We start from the raw sequence: 27,225 nt of genomic DNA on the forward strand, positions 1-27,225 counted from the left end.
AATCAATTTATTTTGTGCTGAAACTTCTGCGTCTTCATGGAGAGCGGCGCGGGTCATGGTTGCCTGGCAACAGCAGACGCCACTGGAGCGCGAGCAGAGATCGCAGGCTGCAGACTGCTTTGGAAAGCGGCGCACCTAGCGTTTTTCACACGTTTTCAGTCGCGACTTCGTGCAAATCTGGGTTTGTTTTGAAGGAGAATTTTTTGCTGGACTCGGTCGAGACCAACTAGTACACTTGGCGAGTCCAATGGCCAAGTCCGAGACAAGTCCGAGTGCAAATGCAACGAGTCCGAGACGACAGAAAAATGTCTCGAGTCCGGACTCGAGTCCAAGACCGGACTCGAGTACTACAGCCCTAGTGAAAAGCTTCTTCACTAAGAGAGTTTGAATATGTCTATTTACAATTTTGTGTATATTTTGTTTGCATTATGTTATGTGTATCCTGTTTCTGAAAAAATAATTACACTAGCTGATGCTGTTTGGGAGCTTGATGTCTGGATAATCCTTATTGCTAGCACAGCAAACAAACAAAAGTACCATTAGGCTGTGGTTATTAGCACTGCAGCATTGAGAGTGCTTGTCTTAGGCTATTAAAGTTTATTGGTGCTGCTTTGGATCTTCACAGCACAAAAGCTTCTCTCATGTCCACCATACTCTTTGCATCATACAGTAAATGTAAGACTGAAGAATAGTACACTGATCTTAGATCTGTCCCTCCAGGCAACCATAATACCTAATACAAACAGTAATGCAGTGTATTTCTGTGTTGTATATCTGTGGTGTCCCACTGCTGGACCGGTGAGTTATTTTTGTAACCTCAGATAATGCTATGCTTGCATTATGAAGATGTTTGGTCAACTGCATCTGCTCAGCAAGCAAATCAATAAGAGAGTTACGATCATCATTCTTGCTTTCATATTTTTTATGGTGTTTATAATTTATGTTCGGCTTATTGTTACCCACTGAATGTTGGTGCTCTTTTATTAAAGAGGAAGTAATTCACAATGACGTTGCCTTTGATCACAGAATTTGGGAGATTGAATGTCAGGTGTTACTGAAAAGAGTAACAAAAAACACATTGGAGGCCAATGTAAAAGAAAGAACGAGTGTAATTGAAAGCATGAATGGAAACAAAATTTAGAGACAGATTGTGATAAGCAATTTGAGGTTATAAAATTAAATAAATCAGGCTAAAGAGTTTGAATTTAATAAAATGTCCACTTGGAGGTTGGTGAATATCTTTTATCTTAAAAGTCTTTTATCTTCATAAAATCAATACATTTGCCTTGCGCATCTCCCATCCAAAGCTCTAAAGTTTGGTAAGATTATCTAATGGCCATAGGGGTTAAAGAACACCTTTAGAAATGCTTTTATGTACTAAAGTAGTTCCTCAAGCTTAATGTTATGTTGGATGTTGATATAATATTAGGCGTTGAACAAGCATTGTGCTTTCTGTCATGGATTCATAGTTTGCAACTCGTATCTGCATCAGTCCGGTACAGCATTCTTTGTTCTGTTGTTGAGTATCATGTTTCATTATCGTGAGGATGAGCTGGGTTCCAGAGAAGCAATTAACTGTATTTACCTTTAAGCTTATTTTTGTGTGTTGTATTATAAGTATGCCAACATTGCACAGAAAGGTTAATGTTTCTTTTACCTTGTAGAAGTGTCTTTGGTTTATAAGTATAAATTTCCACCGATTTAAACTTGCCTGCTGCAGTGTAAAATCATTTAAAATGCAAAGAAAACAAATGTTTTGAAAATGAAAGTACAGTAAATTGCTAGAACAATTGTGTGAAACTTTGTTTTAGTATTTTGTCATTGCATAAAAGACAACAATTAAATGTATTGCCATTTTGGCACACATGATGAATTTATTCATCTCGAATAATAAACAAAAAAACACTTGGCACTTGCTTAATAGTGGTGTTGTTGTTATACATGTCTTTGTTCAGTTGTTTTTCGATTTCCTTGTGTTTTTGATGAATGAAAATGAAAGTTAGTAGGCGTTGACAACAGCAATGCTCAAAATTAGTAATTGCTCTTGTGATTATCTTGAATTTCAAAAGAGCAAAGCACAATACTATACAATGTGCTGAAATCTATAATAATGTTATACAGAACATTTATACAGTACAAAAGTTATTTATTGTCTAAATTTGACTTGGACTGTAAACATATTAATTTGTATATGGTTATTCATCTGTGTATTTACTTATAAATAAATGCAAATGAATGTGGTGTGTGCTGTTTGTATGCAGTGAGAGATAAGTATGCATAAGACTTAAATCTTATTTGTGTATATATATGGCAGTAAAGTTCTCTCATCTACAAACATGCATGTACAAACCCGATTCCAAAAAAGTTGGGACACTGTACAGATTGTGAATAAAAATAGAATGCAATGATGTGGAAGTTTCAAATTTCAATATTTTATTCAGAATACAACATAGATGACATGTCAAATGTTTAAACTGAGAAAATGTATAATTTTAAGGGGAAAATAAGCTGATTTTAAATTTCATGGCATCAACACATCTCAAAAAAGTTGGGACAAGTCTGTGTTTACCACTGTGTGGCATCCCCTCTTCTTTTTATAACAGTCTGCAAACATCTGGGGACTGAGGAGACAAGTTGATCAAGTTTAAGAATAGGAATGTTGTCCCATTCTTGTCTAGTACAGGCTTCTAGTTGCTCAACTGTCTTAGGTCTTCGTCACATCTTCCTCTTTATGATGCGCCAAATATTGAGCTTCGTGTTAGCTCAGTCAGGCCAAGTTAGTCACGCTTGCATCAGCCGACAGCCAGCTGTTCCTGACGTGTACCAATCCAGTCTTGACACCTATCACCTGCGGTCTATTTAAATTCCCATTCTTCAGCGTCTCTTCCTCCGCATCGCTGCTTGCAATTAACTCCCTCCTCCAACCCCAACTCCACCAACTGAACCTGTAATCCGATCTAACTTTGTTCTTTCTTTACAGTATCTTCATTGGAAGCAGTCTCTATCACATTTGTTTACAACTCATGTAATTGTGAATTGTAATTATGTATGCGTATAATGGTTATGTTCTGTACCCCAGGGGGGTTTGTCTTGCTGTTTTTCCCGCTTTGTCCAAGCATGGCTGCATGGACAGGCGTGTGGAGTGTTGCCCAGAACATAACCATACCGCCAACACTAACTGCATGCAATATAATTGTCATAAATATACTTGACGGAAGTGGTCCTGATTGAAGTTTTCTATGGGTGAAAGATCTGGACTGTAGGCTGGCCATTTCAGTACCCAGATCCTTCTTCTACGCAGCATGATGTTGTAATTGATGCAGTATGTGGTCTGGCATTGTCATGTTGGAAAATGCAAGGTCTTCCCTGAAAGAGACGACGTCTGGATGTTGTTCAGAACTTGGATATACCTTTCAGCATTGATGGTGCCTTTCCAGATGTGTAAGTTGCCCATGCCACAGGCACTCATGCAACCCCATACTATCAGAGATTCAGGCTTCTTAACTGAGCACTGATAACAACTTGGGTTGTCCTTGTCCTCTTTAGTCCGGATGACATGGCGTCCCAGTTTTCCAAAAAGAACTTCAAATTTTGATTCGTCTGACCATAGAACAGTTTTCTGGGACTGTTATATTAAATGTGGACATAAAACTCATAAAGGTTTTTAACTCAATTGTCTGCATAAATAAATAAAAAACATTTCTCACCTTTTATTTGACTCTTTAGTTGCCCTTTAATGCTATTGTCCAGCTGCACATCATGTTATAGCCACTGGAAACCAAATGCTGGGTCCAACACGGATGCTACAAACTAGGCAATGGTGAAAGGAAATTTGGTGAGACCTCTTCCTTCATCTGACTCGCATCCTGGCATCATCACTGCACTGAAGATCTCTGTGAACCTTGCTTTCATGGAGTTCTCCAGAGCTCTCACCAGTGGCCCACAGTATCTGACTCTTTCTCTTATTTCCTGCAGATGACTGTGCAGAGTGAGGACACAGGGCACAACAACACTGACAGTGACAGTTTTCTCTCCCTGAGTCAGGTTGGTTGCCTCTAAGAATGGATCGAGAACTTCGATCAGTTCTTTAAGCTGAGCATATTCTCGCTGTGAAAGGATTAGACTTTTGTGCCCCTCTGAGTCCAACACATATGCTAGCATTTGTATGCCTTCACTTGCTTCAAAGTAGAATTCCATCGCGTACCATTTGCTGTTGGAATCGTTGCATCACCGAAGTTTGCTTCAAAGCAGTCTTTAAACGAGGTGCCACTGTGGAGGAGGTTGGCTGCACGGGACACCTTGGATAGGGTGCCTGACAGCCCACTGGCTTCTTTCAAACCATCTTTTATGACCAACTGCAGTGAATGTGTGAAGCACGATAGTCTCTGCATCTTACAGTTTTCATCCAAAGTAGCATTGACTGCCTCTTGATCTTCTGGTGTCAGATCTTGCCAGATTTCATCCTCGGCTCTGGCTCTGCAGCCTCATCTTCCTCTGGCAGAAATCTGGCCTGGAATGCTTTCCTCATATTGGACGCATTATCAGTGATGACAAAAGTTGATCTTATTCTTAATCAGATACTCTTCAGCACAGCATTCAAACATCATTGCAATCTTTTCTCCGGTGTGTTTGCCATGGACTCTTTCGCAGGTAAGAAGATATGACTGAAGGCTGAGTACATGGTATACCTCAGTCACTGTGTGTGCTGTCACTCCAAGGAATGACAGCATCTTGCGATCCACTCCAAATATCTGTAGTAACAGCAACACTCGATGCTTCAGCCAGCTGGCACTTTATCCATTCCTTTTGAAATTGTACCATTCCTGGAATGGTCACAGACGAGATAGTGGATCTTGCTATAGGCCTATACTGAGGGTCCAGGACATGAAGGAAGTGCCTGAAGTCCTCATTGTCAACCATGGAGAGAGGCAAGCAACAGCTAATGATAAGATCTTTCACAAGAGCATCACTTATAGCCTTTTGACGTGGATGTTTGGTGTCATAGCTCCCTTGTGGTCCAGCATGGAAAAATTATGTAATAGCACTCTGACCTGAAGCAGCCGGTGTCAAATGTGAAGCAACGGAGGCACAGTATTGTTGGTACCTAGTATATACAATATATACAATTTATATATTATATACAATATAATATATAAAAATTATATACAATTAAGCCAAATCAAGCAACATTTTTCAGGCACTCTTTCTTGCAGCTAGAAATGTGTATGATATCACTAGAATTGTCTTTGACCTTAGTTTAAATCATTGTTAACTAGCTGTGGCACGATTATATTTATTTAATTGTTTAAATATTTTTTTATAAGTAACATTAAAGGATTAGTTCACCTCAAAATGAAAATTTCCTAATAATTTACTTACCTTGATGTCATCTAAGATATCCATGTCTTTCTTTCTTCAGTGGAAAAGGTTTTAAGTTTTTTGAGGAAACAATAGCAACCAACTGATTTGGTAGGCATTGAAGTCCATTATATGAAGAAAACATCCTGAAATGTTTTCCTTAAAAAACATAATTTATTTTTTACTGAAGAAAAAAAGCCATGGATATCCTGGATGGCATCGGGAGAAGTAAATGATTATTAGGAAATGTTCATTTTTGAGTGAACTAATCCTTTAACACTGTATTACAGAAATCACTCAGCGAAAAAAAGAAATGTGCATTTTACAGAACACTGTATTTTAAAGATACTTAAAATGTAAAAATCAATACGATATGCAGAGAGAGAGAGTGAGAGTGTGTGTGTGTGTGTGTGAGAGAGAGAGAGCGAGAGAGAGCGTTTGTGTGTGAGTGACCAAGTGATTTAGCGTGAGTGCGTTTGTTTGTGTTCAAGTGAATGTGTGTGTGTGACGGCACGCGACTGGTCAGAAAGCAATGTGTAACGTTAGTCTGACATGTTTCTTGTCCACGACACCACAGGATTTTAGGAGTCAAAATTGCGTCATCCGTCTGACACAGTGACCATTGCAACAGACAAAAAAATTGTGTAATCTGACACAGTGACTATTGCAACAGACAAAAAAAATCATGTAATATGATCTGACACAGTGACTAGTAAGTTATCAACAGACAAAAAAAATTGTGTAATCTGAACCAGACATTAGACATCATCAATGCATCCGTGACAGTTGTGTGTTAAAGTTTGAAGTTGTCCCAGTCTTTTCCTCAATTGTGTGATTACACACACAACATTTAGCACTGCTCTTTCCAGCATTAGATGCAAAATTTGTGTAGGCGAAGTTCACGATCCGGGCACATCTTTCTGCATTTTCCAAATGTGAACATTTGACGTCAGTGAGTGTGTTGTCAAGCAAAGAGAGTGAGCGGTAGCAGTGTCTGTGAGGGAAAAAAACAGATCCTGGCCGGTCTTGGGCACGAAACATGAAAAGTGTAACACCTTATATAATTTTTTTTATAACATATTTAGTCAAAAACAACGTGATGAATGCTCAAGTCCGATTTTATATATCCTCAAGTCCGAGTCCAAGTGCGAGTCATCAGTCCGCGAGTCCAAGTCGAGTCACGAGTCCAGAGAATAGTGACTCGAGTCGGACTCGAGTCCGAGTCCAGGACTCAAGTACTCCATCACTGATTGGGGCTGTTGGTGATCCTCTGCCCATCTTGACTTCTGAGAGACACTGCCACTCTGAGAGGCTCTTTTTATACCCAATCATGTTGCCAATTGACCTAATAAGTTGCAAATTGGTCCTCCAGCTGTTCCTTATATGTACATTTAACTTTTCCAGCCTCTTATTGCTACCTGTCCCAACATTTTTGGAATGTGTAGCTCTCATGAAATCCAAAATGAGCCAATATTTGGCATGACATTTCAAAATGTCTCACTTTCAACATTTGATAAGTTAACTATATTCTATTGTGAATAAAATATAAGTTTATGAGATTTGTAAATTATTCCATTCCTTTTTTACTCAAAATTTTTACAGTGTCCCAACTTTATATTGTTATGGTTAACATTTAATTCAATTTAATTCTCTGTACAGTACGTTGCCTACTTGTCTGTGTTTGTGTGTAAAGATGACTTGAGGGAACCCAGTTCGCACTGACAAACCTACAGGCCTTTCAACAAAGACAGTCAGCTGCCCAGAGACAGGAGTATTGGGTCAAATGAGAGAGGGGGGAGCTGAGGAATGTCAGCACAAACCTCAAAATGGCACTATGGCTTCTGTGTGTTTCCTCTCCATTGCCTCTCTCCCTGCTTGTGCTTTTATTTTAACAAGGTTGTGGTGCATTTGTGCCAGGACAGACAGGCTGCAGGCCAATTAGATTCATGTATTGTCACACCACATGCTGCGGTAGGAGTCTGCTGAAATGTAGAAAATTTATTCATGCTAATGTTACAAAAACATACTTAAATAAACATTGTCAGATGATCTTTGTTTTTTGTCACATTGTTGGTTTAGTTAGCAAGGTGGCGTTTGAATGTGGTGGTTGTGGTTAGCAAATTAGCAATACATCCGGGAGATACAGGATTGTTTTTTCTCTTTCTCTCTCTCTTTTTTAAATAAAATAATCTATGGAGATCAGCTAGACTTTGTTTTAAGGCAACTTCTAAGACAACACCAACTAGTAGTAGTAAAACAAACTCCTTTAGACACCATTAAACAGGTTTGGTTGGTTGGCATAGAAATATTCCCTGTAGAACATTTTGAGTAAATCTGAAGCTTTTCCAAACTATTTGTGTCCTTTGTTTTTTTTATTACATTTATTTTACCACAGTATTTATCTTCTTTTTCCCACAAAATAATGTATTCTGAGAAAAGTTACACTTCTGTCCATTGCATTGATGATGATGATTGATATCTAGAAGTACAACATTTCATGTAACACATAATTTATTTTTTCTTGGCAGTGGCTTTTCAGAGCACATGATCCAGGATATTATCAGCACTTACATGGTGTTGCCTAACAGGATCACTGTACCACTGATAGGTGAGGTTGAACTGGCACAGCTTCGTTTCCCTATGCCAAAGGTGAATACACACACACTCACGCATCTCATCAAACCCTACAAATGTTTATTCATATAAATATTCATTAACCTCTCATTGTCTTTACTACATTCTTTCTCACACGCATTAGGGAGTTCTAAGGATTCATTTTCTTGAAGCTCAGAATCTAGAAGTTAAAGACACATATCTGGGCGGGCTGATCAAAGGGAAGTCTGACCCCTATGGCATGCTGCTGGTCAGCAATCAGCTCTTTAGAAGTAAGACCATCAAAGAATGTCTGCACCCCAAATGGAATGAGGTGTATGAGGTGAATACACACACACACACATACACATGCTTATTTAAAGGGTTAGTTCAGCCAAAAATTTAAATTAAGCCATAAATTACTCACCCTGAAGTCAAACCCTAGGTGTATATGACTTTCTTCTTTCAGACGAATTCATTTGGAGTTATTTTAAAAATTGTCTTTTTAAAAATATCAATATTCAAAACGTAATAATCACTTTGTTCTAGCTTGCACTCACTGTTGTAAAACAGAAGCAGTTCCGGGGCAGATGACGTATGAGGTCAGCGTTTCACATGTGCCGGTGAGTCTTGATAACAGGAGCAAAGGAAACAAAGTTTCCTTATTTTAGCAAAGGAAAACCAATCTCCTCTTGGCTTATATTCTTCTTTGCAAATCCTTGTTTTGTACTTCTAATTAGTGACAGTTGTTTTGATCTCTTCACTGCATTTGCGCGTGCATCACTTCTGAGCTGCACATGCGCAATGCTGACCTCATACGTCATTCCCCCGGTGAGACACTTCTTTTAAATGGATGAGCTTTTAATTAAACTTCTCATGGACCGATGGAGTATAACACCCACTAAGTTGCATCAAACGGCTTGAAAGGTCGAAGACAATTTTTAAAATAACTACAACTGAATTCGTCTGAAAGAAGAAAGTCATATACACCTAGGATGACTTCAGGGTGAGTAATTTATGCCTTAATATTCATTTTTGGCTGAACTAACTCTTTAATGCACTCGTAAGACTGAAATGTGTTTCATCATCAGGCACTAGTATATGAACATTCAGGACAACATCTGGAAATTGAGCTCTTCGATGAAGACCCAGATAAAGATGACTTCTTGGGCAGGTGCCACATTTATTTATATAGCTAAAACTTACAATGTTGTCTGTTATAGATCTTTATAAAGATGTATAATGTTTCTTTTATTATTGTTCCAGTCTAATGATTGACTTGAGTGAGCTTCATAAAGAACAGAAGGTTGATGAGGTAATGCAGTCACACTATTGTTCTTGCTGGGTTAGGGTTAGGGTTTGGGAGTGGTACCAGTTCTCTTTCAGCACCCTCTCATTAATGATCTGACTTTGAATTTACAAAAATTTAAAGTATTTTCAAACTCTTCATTCCAATCATTCTCAACACTGCCCTCATTTTTTACTCTCTGATTCATGAATTATTAAGCCATTCATTCATTTTTTTTTTTTTACTTCAAAACAGGAATATCTTTTTTCCACAATATGGAAGAGTACATTATTGTTAAACTTAATTTTATCTTATTAATGTACTGACTTCCGTAAATGTAGACATTTCCCTGTATTGATAATGGCATTGTTTTTTTTCAAAGAAATACCAGTTGTCATTTCTTTTGAACTTGTAGATCTTCATCATTGGTTTGGTTTGGAATGAATTGAATGTCATTTATGCTCATATCTGCCATTCCAGTGCCCTAATCACAATATTTATTATTATTATTTTATTTTTTTGCAGTGGTTTGACTTGGAAGAAGTTACTACAGGCAAACTTCATCTGAGATTAGAGTGGCTGTCATTGTACCCGAGTGCTGAGAAACTAGATCAAGTATGAGCACACACACACACACACACACACACACACACACACACACACACACACACACACACACACACACACACACACTCACACACACACACTCACACTGGTATCCATATCATTATGGGGATGTTTCATGGTTTTTATAGTTTTAATGGTTTTTATACTGTACCAGCTATACTTTCTATCCACTTACCCTAAACCTACCTCAACTTTCTGCATTTTCAGATTTCAGATTTTCAAAAAACTTAATTCTGTATGATTTATAAGCTTGTTTACTCATGGGGACCAAACAAATGTCAAAATGTACTGGTATTATTATCCTTGTGCTAGGTATACACATACACAATCACTGAATCATACTGACATGGTTAAACATACACTAGCTAACTATATCATTTAATTTTTGTCATCATCATTTGCTCTTTTCTATCTTATTAGGTATTAAGGAGCATAAGGGCTAATGAAAATCTTTCCTCAGCTCTGCTAGTTGTTTACCTGGACTCTGCCAGTAATTTGCCGGTAAGAACAAGAGTGAAGAACGTACATAGCTTCTGTCTGTGGATCTGGCATATTTTCTGATGTCCTGCAGCAGATACATGTTTTACATATTTGTTTGCTTTCAGTTCCATTATTTAATGTTCTATGTTTTTGAAATGCTTGAAAGTGTTTATTTATGTTCTATAATAGTCTACTTCAATATGAATACAAATGTGAACAAGCTGCAGTTTTACACACCCAAATGATTTACATGCACCGATGTTGTTCCCCAGGCTGTATCTTGCAAGGTGCAATTATCGTCTTGCTTCCCCCCTAAAGATATTAGTCACCCAGATATGAATCATCTGTCATCATTTACTCACCCTCATGTCGTTCCAAAACTTGCTTTCTTCAGAACACAAAATAAGATATACAAATATTTTTGTGCATACAATGAAAATCAGTGTAGTCCAAAATAATATTGGAATTTGTGGCCTAAAAATCATTTTAAAGAATGTTTGTTATTTAATAGACACCTTTTAATTATGCGGCCATAGAATTATGTATTATTAGATGACTGATGTACAGTGCCGACTTTATTAACACTTTACATTTTGCCTTCCTCCTCTACTGTAAGAGTGTCTTTGAGGGCAGCTTTGGCTGTGGAAACCTAAAGGAGAGGAGGGCCTCTGGTCTAGTCTTTTATGAGAACCCCGACTCTCTCTATAGAACGTTATTTGTGAGTTTGCCAGTAATCTGCATCCTGGTTCTCCTGACCTAGCGTATAGTTTTTAATCTAACATTGTGTGTAGATATTGCTTCCATCCAAGCTGTTCATTAGTAACAAACGAACAACACAGAATACGTTGATCTGATGCATGCAAACTTCCACTTTTGCCTGTTGGGCATGTGTAGTAGGGCTGGACGATTAATCGAAAAGTAATCAAAACCGAAATTCATAACCTCTAACCATCGTAATTTTCCCATGTCGGTTATTTCGTTTTTTTAATCCTGTTAACACTTCCCCCTTAAAAGCATACTACCGCGTGTGTAGCCGCATGACTCTGCCCCATCCAGTCAGTGGCATATAAGCAAAACACGGAGGTGAACGCCGGTTCAACACATAGTGATGGCGCATGAGCGGTGAGCCTTGCGTCTTCACTAAACTTTGTCAGTTGTATTTGTTTTATGGTTTGGACATTCAAGCGATTAGACGGTCTGATGTGTATTATTATATCGAGCTACCATGTTCGCGTAGCTGCATTGTGGCACGAACACTCATATAAACAGTAGATGTGAAGATCGCGCGCACAGAGGAACACAGAAACTAGTTGTCAGCGCTGTCCTGTGATTTATCACTAAAGTAGCTTGGAATCTCAAAACTTATTATAGCATGTTTGTGTGCAGCGGACATGAAACACAAGAACGTGCACATAGAGTAGCGGTCGGCGGTCGCGCTGCGGGATCACGGTTTGTGTCCGTTCTCGGACTGTTCTGTGTATTTTAACTGTAGAAAAGGTTGTTCCAAGTCGAAACTACGATACAGAAAACTACATCAGTATATCATCATAAACGCAGCCGTTTTTGTCTTACGTGAACATAAACAGCTGAGAAAGAAAACACACATGTGCAGTATTTTTGCTTAAAGAGACAACAGCCTAATAAACGCGCTGTCTGTCATTAATGTTAATCAAAGAACAAAAGAAAATCATTCACTGATCTTGACTGAATATATTTAATAACTTTACTTGATAAATCTTTATTTTATTTATAAAAGGAAAACTATGCAGTATTTTTAAACTTTTAATTACAGTTCCTCTTCAGGAACTCGAGCTGCATCAAACAATGCTTTGGGGAACGCGTTTAGCGTGAGCGACTCTGAATATCGTGTGTAATCAGTCCAATGGAAGAGCGTGACGTCGCAGGCGGGGTGACGTAAGCGACCAGGAAGCTATAAAACCACGTACCGCGCTGCTGGCGTCAGCTTCGCGTCTTTCAGCAAGAGCTCTGTGTGTGAATATCACTTGTTTGTCTTGTGAGTCTTATTTACTGTTGTCTGTCCAGTTAGAGCTCCAAGTCATGCCGAAGAGCAAGGCGAAATCAAAACATAGTGAAGGCGATTCCTGATCACGTTATAGGTTGTGTGTTCCTCCCTGCCCGCGATATATAACGGGTGGGGATACACACAGCTTATGCGTGGTTTGCCTGGGAGCGAAGCACGCTGAGTCGTCCCTCGAGGGGAGTGATGTGGAGTCCGTCAACAGGGATTCGCCACCCCATTCGCCGCAATATGAGGAGCTCTTGGAGGTGGTTACTCGCGCGGTGGCCAAATTAAGCAGTGAGTGGCCCGCTGAAAAAACGACCGAAGCACAGCAAAGCAAACTCGATGAACGCTTCCTGCACGTGAGTCAGCCACCTCCCAGCCGGGGCCTTCCCGACCTGCATGATGAGATCGCCAGGTCGTGGAAACGCCCATTCTCAGCCCGCCTCTACATCCCCTTGTCTGATTACTACGGCAACGTAGTGGGGATGGGAGAGCACGGTTATAGAGCGATGCCCCGGGTGGAAGAGTCCCCCGGCGCGGCATCGTCTCTGAAGACCCCAGCATTGCCCTCAAAGCCACCCAGAACAACATTGGCCTTTTTCTGTGCAAAGGGTATGCAGCTGCAGGTCAGGCTGGTGCGTGTCTGCACACCATGGCGGTGTTACAGGCGTACCAAGCCGACCTGCTTAAAGAGCTAGACGAGGGAGAGGAGATCAAGTCCCATGATGTCTCAGAGTTAAGAAGGACCGCTGATCTCTCCCTCCGCGCCACCAAGGAGACCGCCCGAGCGATTGGGCGGTCCATGGCAGCTATGGTGGCCGTGGAGAGGCACTTATGGTTGACCCTGTCCGATATGAAAGAGCGTCGGGAACGAGAGTCCCAGTGATGCTCTCGGCCGAGGTCTTCTAAGCCTAAACAAGATCTTAGGGCAGTCATAGAAGCTAAGAGGTCCTCGGCCAAGAAGCCCTGACGCCAGAAGCCCAGGGTTTCAGAGGGCAGCCTCTGCTGGGGTAGAGCGGTACACACTGCAGTACATGGTGCCCGTCTCGCCTCAGCACCCTTTGGGGCCGATCTGCCAACCCTGCCAGTGTTCCAGGGCACAGCGGTCGCCAGCAAGCATCGTTCTCAGTATCTTCCGCCCGTGCGTGAGAGACTGATTCCCTTAGTAGATTATTTAGCAGCGTGGAAACTACTGCCAAATCTATCTCAATGGGTCCTGCATACAGTAGAAAAAGGCTACCGTATTCAGTTCGGCTCTGCGCCGCCAATATTCAACGGGGTCGTTCCGACGATAGTCGGCCCCAGGCAGGGTCTGGTTATGGAACAGGAAGTGAAAACCCTATTAAAGAAGGAGGCCATCGAGGTGGTCCCTCCTCAAGACAGGGAGTCCGGATTTTACAGCCGGTATTTCTTAGTTCCAAAGAAGGATGGGGGGTTGCGTCCGATTATAGACTTGAGGGTCTTAAATCGTTCAGTTATGAGATTGAAGTTCAAAATGCTCACAATCAAGCATGTTGTAGCTCAGATCAGGTTCGAGGACTGGTTTGTCAAAATAGATCTCAAAGATGCATACTTCCACATATCCATCCTTCCACAACACAGGAAGTTTCTGAGGTTCGCTTTCGGGGGCGAAGCTTACCAATATCGAGTACTTCCCTTCGGCCTTGCACTCTCACCCCACAGGTTCACAAAATGTGTAGACGCGTCCCTGGTTCCCCTGCGCATGCAGGGCATCCGCATTCTTAACTATATCGACGATTGGTTGATTTTAGCTCAGTCAGAGCAGGTTGCGGCTTGGCATCGAGATGTCGTTCTCGCACATATGGGGGGGCTGGGTTTGAGACTGAACGCCAAGAAGAGTGTACTTTCTCCGGTTCAGAGAACCACCTATCTAGGCGTAGTATGGGATTCGACCGCGATGCAGACACGATTGTCCCCTGCTCGTATCGAGTCGATCCTCAGTCGAGAGAGTCAGAGAAGGCCAGTCACTTACTGTCAAACAATTTCAGAGATTGTTGGGTCTGATGGCAGCTGCGTCCAACGTGATACCTCTTGGCCTGCTGTACATGAGACCCCTACAGTGGTGGCTCAAGACCAAGGGATTTTCCCCGAGGGGCAATCCACTTCGCACTATCAAGGTCACGCGGCGCTGTTTGGAAGAAACCTTGGTTCTTGAATCAGGGCCCGGTGCTGTGAGCTCCTTGTCGCCGTGTAATACTAGCGACGGATGCATCCCTCACCGGTTGGGGTGCAGTCATGAGTGGCCACCCTGCCCGTGGTCTGTGGAGCGTTTGACATCTGACATGGCATATCAATTGTCTAGAAATGCTAGCAGTTTATCGTGCACTAAAGCACTTCCTCCCAGAAGGGGTCACCATGTGTTGGTGCGCACAGACAACACATCGGTGGTCTCTTACATCAAGCACCAGGGAGCTCTGCGTTCGCGCCCCTTGTACAAGCTGGCGCACCAAAGCAAACTCCTCTCATTAAGAGCAGTATATATTCCTGGGAAACTAAATATGGGAGCAGATATACTGTCGAGGCAGGGGCCGAGGCCCGGGGAATGGAGGCTTCACCCAGAGGTGGTGAAGCAGATATGGAGAGTGTTTGGCAAGGCTCAAGTAGACCTTTTTGCGACTCAAGAGACATCACAATGTCCCCTTTGGTTCTCTCTAGTTCATCCAGCTCCTCTGGCACTGGACGCTATGGTACAGACTTGGCCGAGGCTTCGTCTGTACGCCTTTCCCCCTATTGCTCTGCTCAAGGGAGTTCTGGCGAGAGTACACCGGGACAGGGTCCGTCTGTTATTAGTAACCCCGTTCTGGCCGGGCCGAGTATGGTTTGCAGATCTGGTCACGCTCCTCGACGGCTCTCCATGGGAGATACCGATCAGGACACACCTACTCTCACGGGCGCAGGGCACGATAATTTACCCACTCCACGCTGAAGGTTTACGTGGCGGCCATTGCGGCCTACCACGCCCTTCTCGTGGGGTGTGTCTTTGGGAAGACACCCCCTAGTTACACGTTTCCTCCGCGGTGCGCTGAGGCTGAGACCTCCAGTACAGTCCCGTATTCCCCCGTGGGACTTGGTTGTGGTGTTAGAGGCAATGTGCAAACCCCCGTTTGAACCCATTCAAGATATTTCAGACAGACATCTTACGCTTACAACCGCCTTTCTGTTGGCTATTACCTCTCTGCGGAGAGTAGGAGAACTTCAGGCCCTCTCTGTGGCCCCCACTTATCTTGAGTTTGCACCTGGCATGACCAAAGCGTTCATATACCCTCGAGCGGGATATGTTCCTAAGGTTCCCTCTGTTACACCACGACCTGTAGTGCTGCAGGCCTTCTGTCCTCCTCCCTTTCGGGAGCTCAAACAAGTGAAGCTAAATTGTATGTGTCCAGTTCGAGCGCTGGACGCATACGTCAACAGAGCTGCACTGTGGAGAAAAACTGACCAATTGCTTATATGCTATGGTCCCCCCAAGAGGGGTTCTCCTGCTTCTAAGCAGAATATTAGTCATTGGATAGTCGAGGCTATCAACGCCACCTATGAGACCTCTGTTCGTCCCCCGCTGTCGGGAGCCAAGGCTCACTCTACTCGGGGTATGGCGGCCTCCGAGGCCTTCCTAGCAGGTGTATCCATGCTGGACATCTGCAATGCTGCGGGGTGGTCCACGCCTTCTACGTTTGTTAAATTCTATGGCCTAGACATGCCAGTCAGCATGTCCAGGCGCTTCTGTCCTCTCGTCCTAAGCTGTGCTCTTCGGATACACACTACTCATTGTCGAAATCATACTCTAGATTTAATACTGTCACATGGAATTGATGTTGATGGTGTTGAAATTATTCAGCCAAGTGATGATATCTCAGATCATTATTTAGTTCTTTGCAAAATTCATATAGCCAAAATTGTAAATTCTACTTCTTGTTACAAGTATGGAAGAACCATCACTTCTAACACAAAAGACTGCTTTTTAAGTTATCTTCCTGATGTATCCAAATTCCTTAGCATATCCAAAACCTCAGAACAACTTGATGATGTAACAGAAACTATGGACTCTCTCTTTTCTAGCACTTTAAATAAAGTTGCTCCTTTACGCTTAAGGAAGGTTAAGGAAAACAGTTTGACACCATGGTATAATGAGCATACTCGCACCCTAAAGAGAGCAGCCCGAAAAATGGAGCGCAGCTGGAGGAAAACAAAACTAGAGGTATTTCGTATTGCTTGGCGGGAAAGTAACATATCCTACAGAAAAGCATTAAAAACTGCTAGATCCGATTACTTTTCTTCTCTTTTAGAAGAAAACAAACATAACCCCAGGTATTTATTCAATACAGTGGCTAAATTAACGAAAAATAAAGCCTCAACAAGTGTTGACATTTCCCAACACCACAGCAGTAATGAGTTTATGAACTACTTTACTTCTAAAATTGATACTATTAGAGATAAAATTGTAACCATTCAGCCGTCAGCTACAGTATCACATCAGACAGTGCACTATAGACCCCCTGAGGAACAGTTCCACTCATTCTCTACCATAGGAGAGGAAGAATTGTATAAACTTGTTAAATCATCTAAACCAACAACATGTATGTTAGACCCTATACCATCTAAGCTCCTGAAAGAGGTGCTTCCAGAAGTCATAGATCCTCTTCTGACTATTATTAATTCCTCATTGTCATTAGGACATGTCCCCAAAACCTTCAAACTGGCTGTTATTAAGCCCCTCATCAAAAAATCACAACTTGACCCCAAAGAACTAGTTAATTATAGACCAATCTCGAATCTCCCTTTTCTGTCCAAGATACTAGAAAAGGTGGTATCCACACAATTATATTCCTTCTTAGAGAAAAATGGTATATGTGAGGATTTCCAGTCAGGATTTAGACCGTATCATAGTACTGAGACTGCTCTTCTTAGAGTTACAAATGATCTGCTCTTATCATCTGATCGTGGGTGTATCTCTCTATTAGTTTTATTGGATCTTAGTGCTGCGTTTGACACAATTGACCACAACATTCTTTTGCATAGACTTGAATACTTTGTTGGCATCAGTGGAAGTGCATTAGCATGGTTTAAATCGTACTTATATGACCGCCATCAGTTCGTAGCAGTGAATGAAGATGTATCCTATCGATCACAAGTGCAGTATGGAGTACCTCAAGGCTCAGTACTAGGGCCGCTACTCTTCACGCTTTATATGTTACCCTTGGGAGATATCATCAGGAAACATGGTGTTAGCTTTCACTGTTATGCTGATGATACTCAGCTCTATATTTCTTCGCAGCCCAGTGAAACACACCAATTTGAAAAACTAATGGATTGCATAGTCGATATAAAAAACTGGATGACGAGTAATTTCTTACTGCTAAATTCTGAAAAAACAGAGGTGTTGATTATAGGACCTAAAAACTCTGCTTGTAATAACCTAGAACACTGTCTAAGACTTGATGGTTGCTCTGTCAATTCTTCGTCATCAGTTAGGAACCTAGGTGTGCTACTTGATCGCAATCTTTCCTTAGAAAGCCACGTTTCTAGCATTTGTAAAACTGCATTTTTCCATCTCAAAAATATATCTAAATTACGGCCTATGCTCTCAATGTCAAATGCAGAAATGTTAATCCATGCATTTATGACCTCAAGGTTAGATTATTGTAATGCTTTATTGGGTGGTTGTTCTGCACGCTTAGTAAACAAACTACAGCTAGTCCAAAATGCAGCAGCAAGAGTTCTTACTAGAACCAGGAAGTATGACCATATTAGCCCGGTCCTGTCAACACTGCACTGGCTCCCTATCAAGCATCGCATAGATTTTAAAATATTGCTTATTACTTATAAAGCCCTGAATGGTTTAGCACCTCAGTATTTGAATGAGCTCCTTTTACATTATAATCCTCTACGTCCGCTACGTTCTCAAAACTCAGGCAATTTGATAATACCTAGAATATCAAAATCCACTGCAGGCGGCAGATCCTTTTCCTATTTGGCGCCCAAACTCTGGAATAACCTACCTAACATTGTTCGGGAGGCAGACACACTCTTGCAGTTCAAATCTAGATTAAAGACCCATCTCTTTAACCTGGCATACACATAACATACTAATATGCTTTTATTATCCAAATCCGTTAAAGGATTTTTAGGCTGCATTAATTAGGTAAACCGGAACCGGAAACACTTCCCATAACAACCTATGTACTTGCTACATCATTAGAAGAATGGCATCTACGCTAATATTTGTCTGTTTCTCTCTCGTTCCGAGGTCACCGTGGCCACCAGATCCAGTCTGTGTCCAGATCAGAGGGTCACTGCAGTCACCCGGATCCAGTACGTATCCAGACCAGATGGTGGATCAGCACCTAGAAAGGACCTCTACATCCCTGAAAGACAGAGGAGACCAGGACAACTAGAGCCCCAGATACAGATCCCCTGTAAAGACCTTGTCTCAGAGGAGCACCAGGACAAGACCACAGGAAACAGATGATTCTTCTGCACAATCTGACTTTGCTGCAGCCTGGAATTGAACTACTGGTTTCGTCTGGTCAGAGGAGAACTGGCCCCCCAACTGAGCCTGGTTTCTCCCAAGGTTTTTTTCTCCATTCTGTCACCGATGGAGTTTCGGTTCCTTGCCGCTGTCGCCTCTGGCTTGCTTAGTTGGGGACACTTCATCTACAGCGATATCGTTGACTTGATTGCAAATAAATGCACAGACACTATTTAACTGAACAGAGATGACATAACTGAATCCAATGATGAACTGCCTTTAACTATCATTTTTGCATTATTGACACTGTTTTCCTAATGAATGTTGTTCAGTTGCTTTGACGCAATGTATTTTGTTTAAAGCGCTATATAAATAAAGGTGACATTGACATTGACTAGGCAGGGGTTTGGTAGTCTGGCGCCGTTGGTACTCGTTCCCCAAAGCGTTGTTTGACGCAGCTCGAGTTCCTGAAGAGGAACGTCATTAGGTTACTTATGTAACCCTAGTTCCTCAAGGGAACGAGACGCTGCGTCTCGGAGCCATACCCCCGGCACCCATGCCGGCGCTTGCTGGTACTCGAAGCTGACGCCAGCTGCGTGGCACATGCTTTTATAGCTTCCGGGTTACTTACGTCACCCCGCCTGTGACGTCACGCTCTTCCATTGGACTTATTACACACGATATTCAGAGTCACTCACACTAAACGCGTTCCCCAAAGCGTTGTTTGATGCAGCGTCTCGTTCCCTCGAAGAACTAGGGTTACATACGTAACCTAGAGACGTTTCTGTAACTGAAATTTTGTTTAGTTGTATTTATTTATGATATTGCTAATTGATTTGTTTGTTCCTATCTTATTACTGACTGTTTACTTGTCTTTAACACTTTAATATTTGAAATTTATATTAATCTAGTTGTTTTTGCTATGGTATTTTTTTAATCACAGGCAAAATTCCTCTTGCAGTGTTTTGTAGGCTGCTGATTTTTGCTCATGTTATTCAGCTGCAACAGAATGCTTTGTAAAAATTTTGACATCTAAATATTTGACTTAATTTTTTTATATTGGATTTTTTATCGAAACTAGGAATCGATAAGAATCGGAATCGATAAAATTCAAATGATACCCAACCCTAGTAAGAAATGTTACTAACATAGATAAAATAATTGCTGATAGTCAATCATATTTACAGTACAAACCTTGTCAGTGAACTATGAGGGCAAAAAAACAAAACAGAAACAAAATAATCGTTCATTAATCGTAATCGAGGTAAAATGTTCAATTAATCGAAGGTTTGATTTTAGGCCATAATCGTCCAGCCCTAATGTGTAGCTTGTGATTGTCATCCAATAAACTATGAGCATAACATTTCTTAAATCTTTGTCCTATTCTAATTGCTCAGTAACTGAGTATGTATGTATATTTTTATTACATGTTTATTTTTATTACGTCAGAAGCCAAGGTTTAAATATATAGATTTCATTCCTCCATTTATTTTTACCGTCACATTAAGTCATCTAAATGCAGCTTGGTCATTCTTATACATATGATTGAAGTTACCTGATCTAGACTTGGTAAGTAGTCTAAAGAGAAAGGACAAAACTTTTTTTTTTTAGCTCCTTTTGTCTCTGCTAGTATTGTTACACTAATTGGATATGCATATGTATTTGTAATATTTACTAGAAATCTGCAGGGCTGGACCAATCGAACTATCATTCTTGCATGTCCTCTTGCTTTATGTTAACCGTCCTATTCTCAATTTCTCTCAATACTTCCTGTGGAAAGACCAATCCTCTTGACTTTAACCCTGATGGCCCCAAACCCCCTTATAAAGGCCTGAAGGTACATTGAGACTGCATGCCGTTGATACAGTGACATGTATAACAAGCATTGCATTGCATCTGGAACCCTAAGCATGATTTCACATCATTTGTGATTTTGAATTTTCTTTTTTTAGTGCTTCTCCTATGTATTCTTCCCTCATGCCCCACTGCATGTGTTTAAATATTTAGCAGATGTTATAGAAATACAAATATACTTATATATACAGATATATATATATATCTGCTTACCCCCAGGTCATCCAATATGTAGGTGACTTTGTTTCTTCAGTAGAACACAAACCAAGATTTTTAGCTCAAACAGTTGCAGTCTATCAGTCTTATAATGTAAGTGGATGGAAATCACGGCTAAAACATAAAAAAAAAAAAAAAAAAAACATAAACCATACACAAACAAAACCAAATTAAACCCTCCGGCTCATGTCGATACATTGATGTTTAAGCAATCGGTCTGTGCAAGAAACTGATCAGTATTTATATTGTTTTTTACCTCTGATTCACACAATGTCCGAACTGTAGAATTCTTCTGAGCATGTCCTCAAGCAGCAGACACATGAGGCGTCTTCTTCTTCTTATTGCTTTACTGTGGATCCCAGACTTATAAGTGAATTACCGTCAACTATCTCTCAAATGGACCAATGACACTCTATCTACAATCTCAATTAGGAGTGTCAATGGTCCACTTGAGAGACAGGTGGTGGTAATGCACTTATAAGTCGATTTTGTATGGTTTTTTTTTGTAGTTGTTTTATTGTTTGTTTTAGCCGTGATTCTCATCAACTTACATTATTAGACTGATAGATTGCAACGGTTTCAGTTAAAAATCTTGGTTTGGTTCTACTGAAGAAACAACCTATATCTTGGATGCCCTGAGGGTAAACAGATAAACATCACATTTTCATTTTGGGTGACCTATCGCTTTAATGAGACTGTCATATTTGGAATGTCATATCATACTGTATAATTGAATGTTTTCTTTCTATTTTTTGTTCAACAGTCTGGGAAAAAAATGAGCATAGATCCAAATCCTTTTGTCAAACTGACTGTAGGACAAAAGATGTACACAAGCAAGGTAACATTGATTAATTGGCTTTAACATGTTCAAAACTAGAAATACACATATACCCAGTCCTGTTTTGCTGATTTTCAGGTGAGGTATAAAACTAGTGAGCCGCTGTGGGAGGAGGCTTTTCACTTCCTTATCAACAACCCTCGCACTCAGGAACTGGAAATTGAGGTATTCTAGAAGGGAACACCCCAAAAGCATGAATATTAAAATTACTAAGATAATGTAAGTCTACTGTAGTTCACACTAAGGCTTCAAAAGTTTAAGATTTAAATAAAAATAAATTAATACTATGATTCTACGTGGACACATTGACTTGATAAAAAGTCATAGTAAAGATGATTATTACTCCTTTAAAAAAAAAATCGTTCAGAGTTGGTTAGAATAATTTACTGTTCATTTTGAGAACTCTTCAAAAGATTTTATACAGTGTGTTCCTGATGGGTTTTGTGTTTGTAAAAAGTCAAGTGTCATGCATAGATGTTGTTTGTGTGTCTCAGGTGAGGGATAGTAAGCACAAGTGCTCTCTGGGTAGTGTGGGAGTTGCAGTTGCTTCTCTCCTAAAGGAGGCGGACATGACGCTGAATCAGCAGTTCCCCCTGCAGAACTCGGGCCCCAACAGCACCCTCAAACTCAAAATGGCTCTCAGGGTTGGTGTGTCTGTATGCTATCAAAATATATTGTCTCATTTTTGTGTTTGTTTCATTCAGCACTTGTGTCAGTGTGCTTTATCCATATAAATATGTTTTTGTGTAAACAGGTCCTCTGTTTAGAGAAGGAGGTCACATCCAGCCAGCCGTCTTCTATCCGGGTCAGACACAGTAGTCAGTATAACTCTTGCTTGACCCCTCAATCTCAAACAGTCACTAGCACCAGCAACTCCACAGTCATCCAGTCGTCACAAAACCCATCTTGTACCCTCGCACCGGACACCCCTCAAGTGAAAAGAGGATTGGATGGCTCCCCAGTGCGGTTAGAAGAGGCAGGCCGCAGCATCTCCAGTCTGGAGATAAGCAGCTCACACAAGCATCAGTCTCACAGAGACTCTACACCTAGTCTGGCCTCTGACATTTCGCTGCCCTCTGCCACACTGGAACTGCAGCAGAGGTTACAGAAGCTACAAAAGTGAGTCTGTGTTTGTGACACGCTGATACCTATATACAGAAGTCGTTTTGCTTTTGCATGTTTCCTGTCAGTGTAATTAAATTTTGTTAGAAGCCAAACTGGTGACTACTTTCTGCTTTGTTTGAGAAACACTAAAACCAAAATACAGCCAGAAGTGAGACACAAGTAGTACCCAGGGCAGTGTGAACCATTTATCTGCACTGCCCAGTGAACAACACGGCCTGCTCTGACTGGATAGCACTTAGCAGATTGATCTCTGCTGAGCCAGTCAGACCAATTTGAGCAAAGAAACAGTGGGAAGCATGACATGACCCATTTGTATTTGTCACTGATTCCCTGTTACAAACCACTTATGACATCAATTTTTCTCAGATAGTTGAAACCATATTAAACAATCTAAACCACACTGAGGAAAACTGGAGAAAACACAGCCATAAAGTAGGAGGATTTTCAATCCAAATAAAGATTACCAGGAGTTTACTCAAACTGGATTTTTTTGCAGCAATATTGCATATTCATTCTCAATATTACAGACTACCATTCAAAAGATGGGGCCGGGGATTATTATTTACTTATTTATTTTTAAAGAAATTAATTATTTTGTTCAGCAAGGATGCATTACATTGGTCAACCATGACAGTACAGAAATCTGTAATGTTACCAAATATTTCTATTTCAAATACAGTTAGTACTGTTCTTCACATTTTCTTTTCATCAAAGAATCCTGATTTCTGAAGGGTCATGTAACAACAAAGGCTGGAATAATGGCTGCTGAAAATGCAGCTTTGTCATCACAGAAATAAATGACATTTTTATATATATATTAATATAGAACACCGTTATTTTAAATAGTAATCATATTTAACAATATTATAGTTTTTACTGTATGTTTTTATCAAATAAATGCAGCCTTAAAGTAAATATTGTAGATATTATAAATATAAACTGTTTCTGTTACAGCGGCTCTGGGCTGAGACAGTATCTACTCGGTGAAGTCCAGCTCACTATCCGACACAGCTCACAAAGGAATAAACTTATTGTTGTGGTTCATGCCTGCAGGTGAGACTGCCACATACACATTAACCTTCATCTTTCTGTTTTATGGTACCATTTGCAATCATTTTATTTGCTAGTTTATTACATTTTTGCTATTTTTTACATTTACATTGAACACATCCAGTATAATAGTGATTTTTTTTGGGGGTGAATGATCAGTGATTAACTCTATTGAACAACAACAACAGTGTGTGCAAACAATGAGGGACATGTGTTTGCATTTGTATGTTTGAATTTTTATAAATGTGATTTATACAACAAGTCCTCTTGAAAATACTTCTCTTGCCTTTGTGTGAATATTTTTCCTTGTTTCCTTTTCACAGAAACCTCATAGCACTGAGTAAAGATGGTTCAGACCCATATGTCCGTCTGTACCTGTTACCAGACAAGAGCCGGAGTGGCCGCAGAAAGACCAGCACACTCAAGAAGACGCTCAATCCTATCTACGACCAGTCGTAAGAGACACACTAAGCACACAGGCCATTTCCAATTATGTTCTTTATAATAATTGGTTCAAAAGACCTTTTATAATTGGTCAAAAAGAAAAAGTTTTCTAAAGTGTACATCTTGTTTTTACAAGATAGCTTTGTTTTCTGTTTTATGACACTTAATTGCAATTAAATGAAAATGAGTTTAAATTCATATTAAATGCATTTAACTGAACTGAATGTTTTTGACTGACTTTAATAAGACTTGAGGACATCTTTATATATAAATTTATAATTACTTCTATTGTCTTTGAAATATGGTTGACAAATACTGACAAGCATTTATAGTACTGATGCAATTTCTATTGAAACTAATGAAATGTAATTAATGTATTTACATATGATTGCAATTACATATTTGTAATTATGAAGTAGCAGTTCATTAAATTGAAACTATATTTACTTATTACACACTTCAGCTAACATAAAAAGTCAAGTACTCTACATGTGCTTTAGTATGTTAGTCAATATAATACATGAATTAAATGTATTTATTTAAAACACAACAATAAATTATAATTTTTGTTTTTTTTAACAATTTCATTAATTTGCCAGTACAGCTTTTTTTTTTTAAATGAGGCTTTTAAGTTTTGAAGTACAATGCACATTTAGTACAATTAAGCACACTTCTTTTTCACAATCCATCTTCCACAAACTCATCTTCCATTTAATGTACAATATTGTGTAAGGTGATTATAAGGGCAGTTGAGGAGGGATTCACTCTGTTCATTAACCATCAGAGTGTTTGTTTTTTATTTTTTAGAACTTTTGCTAATTGTCTTGGCACACTAAAACACATTTTACTGATAGTATTCACGTCAAACCTAATGTGGTTACAGACATAGTGATGTCTTTAACTCATTTAAATTGCATTCAAATGAGAAGAGGACCCACCAGATCCAATTCGTGTCTGCTGTGCTGTTTATCTTTCTGTTTGCATTTGCATGACGTATTAAATCCACAGCGGAGCTTCTTACTGAAAAGAGCTAGCTAACTGTTTTACCCTCCAAACCAAGTCTTTATAATATACTGTATGATGCAACTGCTGATATTTCTGAGAAATTTTCTTTTGTATAACTGCATTACTGAAGGTCTCCTGATCCCAGTTGCCAGCATATTCAAGTGCAGAGATGCATGTCGCATAGTAAACCAGTATCTTGACTATCTTGTTGTGTTGCTTTTGTCAGCTTCGAGTTCAATGTGTCTATAGTGGAACTGCACAGGAGAACTTTGGATGTCGCTGTCAAGAATGGCGGAGGACTGTTGTCCAAACACAAAGTACTACTGGGCAAGGTAAAAAAAAAAAAAAAAAACTCTCATTCAGTTGATCACTGGATTTTTATGGAGGCTTACAGCTGTCTTTGTCTACAGGCACTTGTGGACTTGGCAAGTGAAGACATTTCTAAAGGATGGACTCGATGGTATGATTCTTATTTATTCGTACAGTCACTCTTGTAAATGTACTTTTTCTTGCTTACAAAAACTTCCTTTATCTCTCAGGTATCATCTAACTGAGGATGGCTCGAAGAAGATAATTCAGATGTAGCGGTCCATGCTAGAAAGCAGGAAAAAATGGAACAGCAGATAACTGGGACATGCCACGGCATGCACAGGATAAAGCAGAGGCTTTAGTAGCAGAAGAGCAGCGCTGGACTAACTAAACCAGGCTACTTCTACTGGGATTTACACTGGCCTACAAAGTGTCTCTCTCTCATTCTCACCAAAACTAAAATTGCCACCTTAAGCATTAATGGTCCGCTTACTATCTCGTTCTCAAAGGATTCAATCTGATTGTCTTTTTTATTTTTTCTGCTTGTTTGTTTTACCCTTATATTCATCTTATTGGTGTTTGGATGCATAACTTCATTTTTTATCAGATAAAAATGGTTGCCCATGGAGTTAAGAAACAACAGTAGACAAAAAGATCATAAGATTAATTATTAAATGTGCCTTTATTTATTTTATTTAAGTTATTTTGATAATATTATTAACCTTTTTGATTTATTTTTAATACTATGTTTTATAAGCAATCAAAATCACATTAGAATTTTTTTTTATGTTGCTGGTAAATCAGACATGTTATTGTAGCATTGTTGTTTGTTTGAGGCAGTATAAAAGACACTACACATATATGTGTATGTACTGTATGTATGAACATTTTCTTTCCTTTAGATTTTATGCTGTTTTTTCTACCACATACAGTTATGGAAAATTCAAGCTATGTTAAGCTCTTCATAAATGACCCATTGATAATTTATTTTAAAAGTATTTTACTGTATCCTGTTGAACACAAAAGGAACAGCCTGTAAAGAAATGTTTGATACGCATTTTGTCTGCAAGAGTTTTATGAGAAAAAGTAAAATGTGTTTTTAGTATGTGACATTTGTAAGATGATAATAGCTTGGTTATAAAGTGTTTTGGATTGTTTAAAGACTGTGAAATGGCTGTTGATATGATTTCCAGCCTTATTCTTCTCTATGCATTATGCATGATATCATTAAAATATGAAGATCAACACGAACCACAAAGAACTTGTAACTTGAATCCATTTTAGAGTTAAAGGGCCTGAATGCATTTTATAACCTTATTTGTTTAAACAGTTATTTTAATTTTGTGTCTATTCGTACTTTTGTTTTTGAGGTCGGGTCATTCCTGAGATTATGGTGCCTTTTTGACATCATAACACTCAAAAAATGAAACACTATATTATATACTACTTATTATTGTGTAATTATGATTACATAAGAGTAATCATAATATTAAAAGGGAGCTGTAAAACATGAAAAAATAATTTTGCTATAT

General features: G+C 39.7%; 1 protein-coding gene across 4 annotated transcripts in view; it reads left to right on the forward strand.

Moving 5' to 3' along the window:
• esyt2b (extended synaptotagmin-like protein 2b) overlaps positions 1-26,954 on the forward strand; it is a 44,168-nt gene extending 17,214 nt beyond the window's left edge. Inside the window, exons 8-24 of one of the 4 annotated variants that reach the window (XM_059533236.1) lie at positions 7,887-8,007; positions 8,117-8,293; positions 9,042-9,124; positions 9,217-9,265; positions 9,764-9,853; positions 10,286-10,366; positions 10,962-11,063; positions 20,633-20,689; positions 21,686-21,760; positions 21,839-21,925; positions 22,255-22,404; positions 22,515-22,879; positions 23,840-23,938; positions 24,259-24,390; positions 25,611-25,716; positions 25,795-25,844; positions 25,924-26,954. In XM_059533236.1, coding sequence (XP_059389219.1) covers positions 7,887-8,007; positions 8,117-8,293; positions 9,042-9,124; positions 9,217-9,265; positions 9,764-9,853; positions 10,286-10,366; positions 10,962-11,063; positions 20,633-20,689; positions 21,686-21,760; positions 21,839-21,925; positions 22,255-22,404; positions 22,515-22,879; positions 23,840-23,938; positions 24,259-24,390; positions 25,611-25,716; positions 25,795-25,844; positions 25,924-25,969 — 1,870 coding nt within the window. In that variant the 3' untranslated portion in view covers positions 25,970-26,954. The remainder of the gene's footprint in view (positions 1-7,886; positions 8,008-8,116; positions 8,294-9,041; positions 9,125-9,216; positions 9,266-9,763; positions 9,854-10,285; positions 10,367-10,961; positions 11,064-20,632; positions 20,690-21,685; positions 21,761-21,838; positions 21,926-22,254; positions 22,405-22,514; positions 22,880-23,839; positions 23,939-24,258; positions 24,391-25,610; positions 25,717-25,794; positions 25,845-25,923) is intronic. The other 3 variants (XM_059533245.1, XM_059533253.1, XM_059533262.1) reach the window with 3 other exon arrangements.
• The last annotated feature ends 271 nt before the right edge of the window (positions 26,955-27,225 follow it).

Source organism: Carassius carassius, chromosome 3 (assembly GCF_963082965.1).
Source record: "Carassius carassius chromosome 3, fCarCar2.1, whole genome shotgun sequence".
Taxonomy (NCBI): domain Eukaryota; kingdom Metazoa; phylum Chordata; class Actinopteri; order Cypriniformes; family Cyprinidae; genus Carassius; species Carassius carassius.